This window comes from Homalodisca vitripennis, chromosome 6, assembly GCF_021130785.1.
Source record: "Homalodisca vitripennis isolate AUS2020 chromosome 6, UT_GWSS_2.1, whole genome shotgun sequence".
NCBI classification, from domain to species: Eukaryota; Metazoa; Arthropoda; class Insecta; order Hemiptera; family Cicadellidae; genus Homalodisca; species Homalodisca vitripennis.
Window position 1 is genome coordinate 85386690 of NC_060212.1, and position 13586 is coordinate 85400275.

The 13586-nt window shown below is 32.8% G+C and overlaps 1 protein-coding gene across 1 annotated transcript in view; it reads right to left on the reverse strand.

Moving 5' to 3' along the window:
- LOC124365449 (WD repeat-containing protein 7) overlaps window positions 1-13586 on the reverse strand; it is a gene marked incomplete at its 3' end in the record, with an annotated part of 248780 nt that overhangs the window by 187360 nt on the left and 47834 nt on the right. The window contains exons 12-19 of the mRNA XM_046821431.1: window positions 13067-13226; window positions 12070-12290; window positions 11538-11733; window positions 8984-9153; window positions 8092-8251; window positions 6999-7136; window positions 5120-5188; window positions 1629-1736 (exon numbers count right to left, since the gene is read on the reverse strand). Coding sequence (XP_046677387.1) covers window positions 1629-1736; window positions 5120-5188; window positions 6999-7136; window positions 8092-8251; window positions 8984-9153; window positions 11538-11733; window positions 12070-12290; window positions 13067-13226 — 1222 coding nt within the window. The remainder of the gene's footprint in view (window positions 1-1628; window positions 1737-5119; window positions 5189-6998; window positions 7137-8091; window positions 8252-8983; window positions 9154-11537; window positions 11734-12069; window positions 12291-13066; window positions 13227-13586) is intronic.

The window sequence follows — 13586 nt, forward strand, 5'->3', positions numbered from 1 at the left end:
TATTTGTTTCCTATTAAGAAACTGACTGATATAGGTGATAAGTTGTATCCAAGTGTGTCCCAGTGTGAGATTTAAATTCCTGATTAGAGTGACAATTATTATCAAAGCTGTTTGTGTCCGGCCTAGCTATAACAACATTGCTAGTCATTGATAATACAGCCGAATTATGCAACGTAATACTTGTTGAATACTGTATGAAATGCTGACAGGTGTGGTTGGTGAGCTAGACAGCAGGTTGAGGAATAGGATTGACTATTTGGAACTATAATAGCAGCAAGAAAACATACGGATCTTCGTGCTCAAGGAATGTTGGTGATGGATCATTACCAAGAGAAGCTTAGGGGTCTACAACCCCACCCACCACCTCACAGAAGATTTAGTCTGGCTAGTTATTGTGCAGTTAAACAGCTGCTCCCCACAGGGCAAGGACTTGGAGTTCTACAATCTTCATCCAAGAGGTACCTTGCAGGTTAGCAATCCTAACAGCATGAACCGAGGAGTATCTGAATGCTGAACAATTAGATATTGTGGATCGATCAACTTGGCGATGACGAGGAAGGCAGACCTAGCACACGCAAGACTTACAACCACATATTGCAGGTAAATTAGATTTTATTTCATACATAGACTGCTGTAGTAGTATGACTACTAAAAATAAGGTTGTAAAAGTGTACAAGATTTTATATTGCTCTTATGGGGCAGCCAGTACAATCGGCTCTTAAAGTATTGACTTTGTTCACACTTATGCATCAAGCTTAAATAAAATTTCAATTATTAGAGAAATATAAAAATTTTAAAAGGCTATACACAATTTTGAAGTATATTTAAAATGTAGTAGCTCTTGAAAAAATATTTTCCTTTTCATATTAAAACATTTGTCACAGTAAAACTATAAACATCTTCGTGAATGTTGGAATTAAGCTCCACTTCACCTTCCGCTTAGTCCAGTGTATGAAATCTGACACTGCGACAGATTGACCTTTGAGAATCAGGAAGTCTCTGTTAATCTGTAACAGTATCAGATTTCATACACGGCAATGTGTGGAAAGTGAATAATATTCACATTGAATCAACCCTTCCCATCACAGCTACGTTATGAGTATAAACATCTTATTTAAAATCTAAATGTGTCATTTAGTTTGGAGAATTCTTAAGCTGTCTAACTTGGAGTGCACGTGCTGTCTACAGAAAGGCAATATGGAGGCAGTCAACTCAATTCACAGACCGTGCTGAGATTTTCACCGGGTCAAAACTTGTAGATCTCAATCACTTGTATTTTCATGCACCATTTCAATTTGTACGTTAGCACATTTTCAGATTTTTTTGCATTCTAAATCAACTTATAGACTTGAAATAAGTCTTCACTATCACATCTAACTGCAATTTATAAACATGGTTTTGAATCTGGATCTAAAGAACATTTTCCCTGCCACCCAAAGTATGCCACTAACTCTTGTTAGCATATCTGAGGTGAATACAACTGAAATCATGCCAGAATTAAAACAAAGGAAAATACATCCTGGGACAGTTGAAGACCAACCAGAAAGTAAGAACCAGCTATGGATGACATAAAACAGTGAATAATTGTAAAACCAGGTGTACAATAAAGAGTATGAGATGTATCTTACCTCTAGTTCCTCCTTCTACATTGATGGGACGGAAGCCTACACTCTCGGCCTTGGCTTGTAGTTTCGTCTGGACGTTCTCAGCTCCTTCCTTCAGTTTAGCCAACACACCTGCAACAACACGTCATAGATACAACGGAGCAAGATTAGGAAACAAACGGTCATATTCACTGCATGTAGGCAATGACTACATTCAGTGTTTTCACCTTAATGTCAAATACAAATATTCACAACAACTATTAAAGAGTTATATTCTCGAGAGGAATTTAATAGGAGAACTGATGCCCAACATGAAACATAGTGAGAAGACACTAAAACATAGTGTCTCACTGAAGGGAAAAGGAGGGAAAGATTTAATTCCCTTACTATTTCAAACCATATACTGGCTGAGTTTCCAAATATATATATATATATATATATATATATATATATATATATATATATATATAATTAGGCATATAATTCTCATCATTTGACTGTTATATGCTGAATTTTGGTTTATTTCTTAGTAATTTGCTTGAAAGGCCCTTATCTGATTATCCATACTTTGATTTCACACATGTACTACATATAACGAAACAATTCATATTTTTTAAACAAATTATATTTATATTCATTTGGTCATCAGGATTCTATAACATTTGAAAAAAACTACACATAAAAAAGTAAAAGTTATATCTATATTTAGATATAGATGTAAATCTTCTTGTATATACATTTTTAGTTATATGTAAACATTTACGGATATTCTACATACAGCTGATTGAAAACTTGTTGTTTATGGTATTTATTTGTTAAATTCTTTATTGGTTTGAGTTCTGTTTGTTTCTTTCATTAATTCAGTTTATATCTGATGAAGAGTTCTAGGAACCAGAAAATTAAAACAAGAACACTGGTTTTCTGCTTTTTTACAACTTTGACGTACTTGGAAGAGTATATTTAGAATACTGAATATATAAATAATATTTTTTATCTATGACTTATTTACATCTCTTGTATAAATAATTGTAATAAAATGATACACAATGAGGTGTATTTATAACACTGTAAAAAGTTTGTTTATTGAATATTATGTAAGGGTTAATAGGAATTTATACAAAATTATAATATTTATGAAATATAAGGGCAACACTCGGTGGGAAACACCAAATAACACGAAGGAACAATCGTAGGTTGAAAAACAAATAACTGTTTCACACTGAACATTTATTGTTTTGTTTTTAATATATAAAAGTTAATATAAACACGTTTTTAAATCAGTTCCTCATCATTATATACATTAGGGACATATTATATACATATTACGAGTATTTTTATTAAATACTCTTATTAAAGTAAAATTATAAACTTCAATACTCATACTGGTTTTATCTCTTGCTAAAATAGTATATTACGTTGTTAAACAATAAAGACATGTATCTAAATCCAATTCAAGGTCCTTACTGAATCTTTTTAAATTTATGCTATTATCTTAACTCTTTAAGAACAAGGTAACAATCTATTTCATCTTTGCTGGTGTAATGTGTGATTGTCATACTAGTGACGTGTGCTCAGGACTTGCATTCTGTGCAGTGAAAGCGCCTGGTCTTGATTCCAAGCAGCTTTTGGGTATCAGAAAAACCCTTTTCTTTCCCTTCTTTTTTTCTTTCTGTTTTTCTTTTTGTATGTATTAATACTTCACCCACACGACGAAGAGGACAGATTCCAATCCTCAAAACGTTCTGTTATACCTTTTTGTAACATATGACGATGGCAAATGTCTGAAATCTTGTTCTCCTTTCAAACCTTCCATTGTCAATAACAAGCTTTAAACAAAGAATATTAGAAGTGTCAGGTAGCAATATACTTCCACTATATTCTTTTTTAGTTCATAACACCTTTACATCTTAAAATATTAAAATTAAAGGATGGTTTAGCACATGGGATAGTCAATAATTCGATTTCACTCGTTTTACTTGTTGTTGAGGACGTAAATTTGGTGCTTTTACGGTCCATCTGATTGCATTCATTGTTAAATGCCAGACCTCAAGGCTTTCAATATTTTACCTGGAAGTCAAACTAAACATCTTGGGCCTGTACATCTAAAGGAAAATACTCAAAATATCTACAAAAACATGTTTTATAATTATGCCAAAAAATGCCACTAGTAGTGCATTTTGGATGTGAGCTAATAGCACAAGGTATACATTGAGGAGCAGTGGAGATTGCCATAGATTCTGTATGGCAAAGCATGTTTGCAAAGGAACCTTTTTTAAAGACTATAACCATAGTAAATTTGAAAATATTTTTTTAGTTAGTTACTACATACTTTTTCCATAAGCCCCCACCAGATATCTAAAATTTACCTAAATATAGTTGTTGGCATCCCTATTTAAATATACAATAACTATTTACACCCAATAATGGTATAGTTTAATATTTTTAGGATAAAAATAGATATTTTCATTGAAATGTTTTATTTATTTGACGGAAAATTCTTTTTTCAAACAATTACAACACGCGATAAGAACAATATAATTGGTAACAAACTTCACATGTTCTAATAAAAAAAATATTGAAAGTATAAGATTACAGCATATAATAACTAACCAAACAACAACAAAAATACATGTATATAGTGTAATTACGAGTACAAGACACCAAAAAAATAATAAATTGATATATTATAAAATAACAGAGTGTAAAATAAAATGTAGAATAACAAGAAAAAAATTATATGACAAGAATAACAATTAAAATCAACAAATCATAAGGGTACAACTACTAATTATATAATGGATAATACTAATAAAAATGTTAATGAGATAACATATAATAGAATATAATCAATAGATAACAATATTGAATAAACAAATAGATACCTAACCAGTAGTATTAAATAGAGGCAACAAGAACAAAAAACAGAAAAAAAGAAACATCAACAACTAAAAAAAATCATGACATCTGGCAAACATCAGGGAACATCCCTCATGGCAGCCAACAGACTCTTCCTTATAAATGGAACAGCAGAGTGGAAGAAGTCAATAGAAGGTGGAAGCAAGTTCGCCATGCGCTGCATGCAAATCACTGGACTGTTCCGTGGTGTTGCCTAGTAAAGAGTTCAGTATTCCTCGTTCCCGATGGCGTTCGGTAATCAACCATTTCAAGAAGCTCAGGACAGTCAATCACTCCATTAATAATCTTGTACAAAAAGATAATGTCTTGGATGTCCCTTTGTAGCTGCAAGGCTGGAAGGTTGAGCTGAAGAGCAATGTCATTAACCGGCACAACAAGAAAGGGGTAGTGCAAATGCAGGCCCACTATTTGAAGGGACCTTTGTTTGAATCTCCTCGATGAGAGGATATTATTACACCCAGGTCCTTGACTTAGTCAACTCTGTTTTACATTGTGTAAAAAAAAATAATTTGTAACAAATGAATAAGTAAAAATACTTTGAAAACAAAAACAGTAAATATAACCAACTGTAAATGTAACCAATAAAAGCAGAAATTTACCATGCTTGTCTTTCTCTTTAAGAATCCTTTCCATGTCTCCAGCTTTATCCTTGACCTTGCCAAAGAAATCTATATCCAGCAGCATGTGAAATCAAATTTATTGGATAAATGTTTTAATAAACGTGCAATCATACATTATACCACCTAAGAATTAAGTTACCAGTACAGAACTCCACATTTTACCATATGTATTATACAGCTATGATACAAATCGGAATTATATAAATTATATAACTACATATTTGTTTTGATTCAGACTTTTATGCCAATCTTATAGTTGACTGAAAATTTCCAGATAATAATTATTGTCAAAATAAATTAATACATTCCTTCATTGGAAGGCAACTACAACAGTATTTTTACTGTAGAATGCCATCAGTATGAGTTACAAAATACAGGAAAGTAAGATATTTACTGGCTTTTTGTATTTCTAATCTTATGTTTCAGATTTTCTATCTGAAAAAGAGACATGTAAAGTTATTAAAATATTGCTTACAATTCTTGCTTACATTACCATGGTATATACACACACACATGCTTACAATCCTGAAATAATTTTAAATCATCAATTGTATAATTAATTTACTTTACATCAAACAAATTAGAAAAATTAATAAAACTTGTGCTTCATTATCTATATATATATAAAAATGAATGTTTGTATGTTTGTCCTTTATGGAATCGTGAACTATTGGACCGATCATGATGAAAATTTGTACGTATATGTATTTTTCCACGGAGAAGGTTTATAAGCTATGCCCATCCCTTTCCCGATTCAGGATTCCGCCCCACTGGTTACAGAAATACCCATAAGAAATGCATTGCAGCAAACATATGTTAACGTCTTTTCAAATTTTTAATCAGCTGTTCTTTGTAAACATATATTACACTTATAGTTTTAAAGCATAGAGTAAGCTTAAGAGAAACGACAAATTTTGTTTAAACTGTTTTTGCAATCACTGTTAAACATAGACTTTACTATCCAGATAATACAATTCAAATTTGACGTAAAAATTCACCTTTAACTGCAATATTTATTTAATATAAACCATGCTCATGCTTGATCAGAAGAGTAATGCAGATATCATAATTACTATCTTACGTTGGCTACAAATATAAAGAATGTTATAAAATCAACCTTAGTTGTTTTTTTTGACAGAAGTATGGTTCTCAAAACTCCGTGTGTACATATTCTCTCGATCGAGACAACAAAGCAAGCTCAATCGTGGCATCGGAGATATAACTAATTTAATCTAAAATTTATTATAGTAAAAAAAAAAATTTACTAAGTAATATAAGGACTTCGGTTCTTAAGATTTGCGTGCGAAGCCGTGGGTAACAGCTAGATAGAGGCAGGAATATGGTACATACCTTCATAATACGCCCAAGAGGCTCACGATGGAACGACTATCAATTATCTCAGCAATGTTTAGAATGTGATAGAAAAAGAATAAGTGAATATAGTGTACTGTTTTCAACGGGAAATTGCGTGCGAAGCCGCGGGCAACTTTTGCAAAAAATTATTGAAATGCGCAGCAAAGCGCGCCGGGCCCGCTAGTTTGTAAATAAAAACTTACATATTCAGAGTAATAATCATTAAAAATATCTTAAGGTTTATGATGAACCTTACCAAAACCACAAATATTATATAGTAGCCTACTAATTGCTAAATGAGGCTGCTCCTTGATAACATTATTTTAAATCCATCAACATTAGAATAAATCCTACGATTTCTTTTCATAAAAGGCTTCAGCTACTAGAATTTGTGATAAAACCTTTATCGTTAGGTTGAAGACTTTTGAAATGAATAAATTCAAAATGGATGGAATTCGACTCTATTGTTCTAACCATGTAAGGGAATACTCTGTAACGGACCCACCAGCAATTTTCTTGTGAGCGTCAGGAGAAGCCGACTGTGTGAGAGCTGCCACTTTCAAATATTCAGAAGAGTTGATGAGGCCTTGAGCTTCCAACGTGCCTGGAGACATGGCACTGTACTCCTCATTCAACAGTTGGACTGCAACAGAACACTTACATCACACATTGGTACTATCTAAATGACTTTCTCCAACTTTAATTTAAATTCTGCAGATATCATTCTCGAGATACCTTGGCACATAATACATTCACATTTTCGTTTATAGAGTTAGGTTTCATAATATTGCTCAAATAATAAAAAATCTGGTCAGGTAGGAAGGATACTACAACACAAGAGTGCACTGAAATAAGAGCTTGTTGCCTGGCTAGAACCCTGATTATTGCAGCATATGGCAAGTAAACGTGAAAATTGTGATTTTCCTGGTACAAAATAGTCCTGGATAGTTTTGAAAATAACATGTATGTGTGAGCTTCCAATGAAATCTTAACCAGTCTTTGAAGACTTTTTTTGAACACCCCTTTTCTGGATCTTCTTTATTTTCTCCTTATCTGAATTGTTAAATGGTTGCTTAGGTTTTCACTCATATCAACCAAAAGTTCCCAACACATTCCTCTCAACTAAGTATAAGATCAATACAATTCTTATTTTTTTTATTGTATATTTCAAAATAACAACTACAAACCAAAGATAACTAATAGAAATCAAAAGATTTAAATCAAATCAGCAACCAGCATAAAAATCTGAAAAATTTATGTCTAGCAGTACTTTAATATCTGTTGAACACTTTTTATTGTGAATTAGAACTTTTTGTATCTAATTAATCATAACAATAATATGTCAAATTTACCAGTAATTGACAATAATTTATTTACTAATTTAACATTAGCTTTCACACACCTCATTTGGTGTCACGAACTACATAGCCACCATGAACATCTAATTTTCAGTAAAAAGGTTTTATAAGAGTTTAAATATTTTCATCCTTTAACAATTATGCTTAATATTCTTTTATTTAATCCTATGTAACTGTTATCATGGTAAGTAATAAAGTACTAGTAATATATATATCAGCAATTCAGTAGTACAAAGTTACCTATAAGGGCCTCAATGTCAAAGCAGAGGATATGGCTCTCTGGATCCTTGGGATTGGTCCGGAGGCCCTGAATCATGAGCGGGAATGCCCGGGATTTCTGGTGGTCAATCCCATCTTGGTTGCTGTGGTGGCTCAGCTGCTGGAGCTGGTGTAGTCCTCTCTGACATATAAAACAGTAGTTATAAAAACATTGAACACATTCATATAATATTTTAAAACATTTCACAACCTCTGCAGTCTAGAGTAAAATCCTGTCACATCAGTCCTATGAAAAATTTCAATCGTTCTACCATAAGAGAGGCAAGAACAATAATAAATATTTGCTGTTTACTTAACTAGAGATTAACAGTTGGTAATATTCATGAAATGTTGAAAGTTGTTATTATTAACTTGTATCATTATATTGAAAAACAGTACAATACAATACTGTGCTGCACGTCACAAATATAGTTCTGTTGTTTACTACTAGATATCAGCACTTGCTTGGTCTACTCTAACGAGTGTTTGCACCTTAGTGATTTCACTGTGGTCACACAGTGCAGACAGCTACCATGTGTTATTGTTGCATGTCACCTCTCCTGGAGTATTTTAAGATTTTATTTATAGTGTTTATTATGCCATAGAAATATCCTATGCAAAAATAGACAATTGTTTTCGTTTGCGAGATAATGACATGGATATGGACAGTGAAATTGTCTTTTCTATAAAATAATATATATATATATATATCTCAATTTTACAAACCTGGCTCTGTAAATAACAGTAAAAAATTCAGCAAAAAAACACTATTTTAGGTACCTAATGTCAAATAATTAATGAAGAATGTAGCTGTGTACCTCTTATCATCTCTAAAAGGAAGGAAAGAGCTCTCAAAATAAAGAGATATTGTTACCTGAGTTGCATGCCTGATGGCCGACATGTTGCGGTGTCGGAGACCACGCAGGAAGTGCACAGCAGGATTGGCAAGCCCTGATTCTCCAGGATTTGTGATGGACGTTGTCTCGTCGCAGGCGTACAACACCTCCTCGGCACTGATCCCATGGAGCACTCTGTCCAGATGACCTGTCACAACATGTCATTATTGATATAGTTAGAGCTAACTCAGATGGAATATGGAAAAATTTGCTGTCAAGCTCAACAAATCATTCAACAAGAAATAAATATAAAATTTATAGTGATATTTCAAAAAGTCCCATTATATGGCTTTGCACTTTCCCGATAGCACTACAGACAAACTAAAAGCTGAAAATAAATTCAAGAATAACCTAACTGAGTTCATATATCATTAACCCGGGAAGCGTCTATTAGAAATTCTAAAGTTCTATATATATACAGGGTGGGGCAGAATGGACTCTCTGATTTGAAGGAGTAATTGTAAAAAAAATCCAAGATAATTGAAAAAAGCTTTTTATTTCTGAAAACTACATATAATGCCATTTAATATTTATTAGGTTTTGAAAATTATATCGTCCAGGTGACAACCTTGACAAGCGATGCACACATTAAGTCGTTCATAAAAGTTTTAAAAAAGTCTGCTCAGCATAGCTGGCATTATACCAGCTATAACATCAGCAATTGCTTCCTTAAGGGCTTCCAAGGTTCTTGGTCGAACTTTATAAACCTCAGATTTGAAAGAAATCAGAAAGAAAATAATCATATGGGTTCAAATCGTGGGAACGAGGCGGCCGAAATATAGTGTGTTATGGGGTTCAGAAATAAAAATGGAAATAATTTTATGTTTAAAGTGACTAGAGCAGAGTGGCAAATATTTACCCGTTTTCAGTTACTAATCAACATAAGGAAATAACCACAATAAAATTCACTCTCATGCAAATGAATGTGTTTTTTCTACTCTTTTGTGAATTTAGCAGATTTAGAACAGTTTATATGTAATGTTTTACATCATAATTAATAAAAAAAAAACAAAAAAGAAAACAAGATCCAATACTTCTACTTTAGATTCAAGTCAGTCATGTTAGGTTCCATTAGAATGTCATGAATATCACTTAACCAACAAGTATCACATACTGAAGTATTATAATCAGTGTATGATAAAACTTTGCCCAATTTGAATAAAAATCTTCACAACAAAATGATTTGTTTACAAACAAAAATCTCCTCTGCTCAGAGGTTAACAATAAAATAACATGTGCAAAAACGACACAGATTGTCAACTAGAAACAGGATAAAGAAAATCAAAGACCCCTAAACATTGAAAACAACTCATAAGTTTTCGATTGATGTATAATTTAAGAATCTTTGACTGTTAATAATGCTTTTATTGGTAAAATACGAATCCACACTTTTATTGTTGATCGCACTATGGAAGTTACGTAATTGACACTAGATGGGTTCAACATTTCCTGGGTTAAAGTATTTATGATGTATACCAAAAATACCAACTCATTAGGAATTGGAGCAATTTTTGATGTTTTTAATATAACATTCCTGCTTCTGAATATTATTGAATTACTATTTAATATTTATTCTGGTAGTTAGTTTCTCCCTCATGCATAATTATGGTGAAAGTAAACGTGTATTTTGAGATCATTTCCTTGCCCTCCAACACCCAGCAGCTAAATGTCACATAAAATCATGGAAAATATTGAGCTTTATTCATACAAGACCTATGTTTTTATTAAAAACATTTTGTTTTATAAAAACTTGCTATACAAATTTCTGTTCTTTATAGCCAATTTAATACTTGATAAAATGGCACAGACGAAATATGTAAAAGCAATTCTCTTATGAGGTTATAAAATATCAAATTGTAATGTTGAATGAAATTTAATTGAAACCATCATACAGTATTCAGAAATCATAAAAAAATTATCAAAACCAAGCCATATTTTGCACTACTCTAAGACATATGATACATACTTGTACATATCACTACCTGTCATTATTTTAAGATTTTTAACTTAAAATAATAGACTTGAATGAAACTGACCAACCTGTATAGAGAAAATAAATGTTACAAAACAATGTATAAGGTGTAAGCCACAATTAATTTCTAATCCCAAAGTAATACCTGAGGCATGATCCTAATTGGCACTCACAACGTTATTAAGTAGGAATTTTACTAAGTTTGATAACATATTCTACAGTAAAGTTACATTGAAACAGCTGGGAACTGTTCCTGTTCTGATTTCTCAACTCAAGATTAACTGTGACAAAAATATTGGTTTGTAATACACACAGTAGAAACTAATAAATCTATATAGTTAAGTTTATTGTATTATTATTAGTTCTATATTATATATCAAGTCAGGAACTCTAAGACTCTGTGTACCATTACAGGATTTTGGGACTAAACTGGTTAACTGTTGGTAGTAGAATTAGTTCTGAACAAGTGTAATGGCTACAGAATGCTTATGTACATGAAATGTCAGAGACAGAGGGGTCCAACAAGACAATAGCGAATAAGCAATTAAATAAGAACTAACCAGTTTCCATCTGCCAGACATAAACTGTGCTATCCGAACAACCAACGATCATGAAGTCATCGAGTGGCCGCCACTTGATGGTGACCACTGGGAACAGGTGACGAGAGGCCAGGACTATACACTTGCGCTCAGTAAGGCTCAACAGGGTCACTGAGTGATCACTAGCCACTGAGCAGATACACTTGCCCACTCGCACCTGCAGGAACAGTCTCACTCAGTTTCTTCTACTAAAATTCTACTGTTCACCTTTATATACATAAAGTTGTTATTTTCAAATAAAGACTGAGAGATCCATACTTTTCCGACTAATCTTTATACTAACAGATTTATTTTTTTACCTTTGGCTGATCTGCCATTAGAAATCTATGAGCTAAATATAAATTTGCTATATGTTATATTTTTGTGTTTCTAATGATTGGAAGACACTTTGTTAATGTTCATCTGTTATCTAGTTCTATTGCAAAATGGACAAATCATCATCAAGACGATGTCAAAATAGATATATAACTGATTAAAACTCTGAAATACATACGCTGCATGTGTTGGGTGGCACGAGCAGTTGCATGATCTCGCCTGCATGCACACAGAAGCGGTGTAGCAATGTACCAGCGTACAGGTCCCACAAACACACTGCAAAGTCCACACCCCCGGACACCAGGTGGGCCTTGTCATACCGGGGATTTGTGTGGTGAGGGTACAGAAGGCAGTTCACCCTCCCCGCATGGCCTAAGAGTACTTGATGCGGTGGCCAATCTGTAAAAAGAGAGTAACCTTTTATTCTTGGCTGGGTTTTAAAAGTAAATTCAATAGATTACATACAAAAGAGAATTTCTAAATATGATGTTATTGACAGGTGTGCCCCAAGGTTCTATCTTGGGACCTTTATTGTTTCTTCTTTCAATAAACTGAATCGAAACTAACAAAACTAATTTATACCGAATCTGGTGTATCCAACAGACCATTTAATTTGTTTTAGGCTAGAAAAGGAAATCTGCGCTATGTTTGGACAGTATTAATTTTATTTAAGAGCCTAAAATCTGCAGTAGTATATAGTCTTCGAATATTTTAGAGTAAGAAGAATGAACTCATATTTCACAACTGTTTAATTCTGAATATAAGCTAAGCTATGTGATACTGGGTAAATATAAAATAACGATCATAAATAATAAAAATTAATTAATTAAAATATTTGTAGACAATTAAGGAATATATTTCCTTTCTTTTTGAGAGAGTGAAAATGAATAAATGTTTCTCAATTCCCACATTATATTAAGAAATTTCACAACATAAGGTTCCAAATTCTAACCCATCAATACATCTCGAGTTAGTAAAATGTTACTGTTTGCTGTGTTTATTTTATTTTATTTTGAACTATTTCCAGTTGTCCATTTGAATGAAAAATATTTTTATGTGATATGAACATATACATTTTATGTAACATGTAGATATGAGCTGACATATTATTATCAAGATTTAAACCGTTTAAGTGGTTGAACAAAGAATCTGATACTGTAGACCCTGCTGCCTACCATCGTACTGCTGGTGACTGCCATGCAGCAACTGCAGCATGACGGTCTGTGTCGCCGGCACGATGATGATAGAGCCGTCTTGGCGACCCACTACCAGCCTGCTCTGCTGGGGCAAGTAGATGCTCGCCATCAGCTTGATACCAGCTATCTCCCCGCAATCCTACAGTTGCACAACAATCAGCTGTTTTATTTGACAAAGAGTGTGTAGTACACAAACAACATCACTATAATGGATTGTATAGAACTTCAACTATACAAACCTTTAGATTTTACAGATGTTTATGAGAAAGAATCTTCAATATTTTCTTTTCAGAAATCACTAATATGTTTACAAACCTAAAAATATCCACATTTTTATTTTTAGCTGGACTTTACAACTAGTAGAACAACAACTGATTAGTGATAGCTGTTAATAGACAACCGGTTGCCATTGTTATCGTTTTGAGACTGATAGTGCATAGCGATTGTTTTTTACATGACAATACTTTACATTTTCAATCAAGTCCAATATGAAATATTT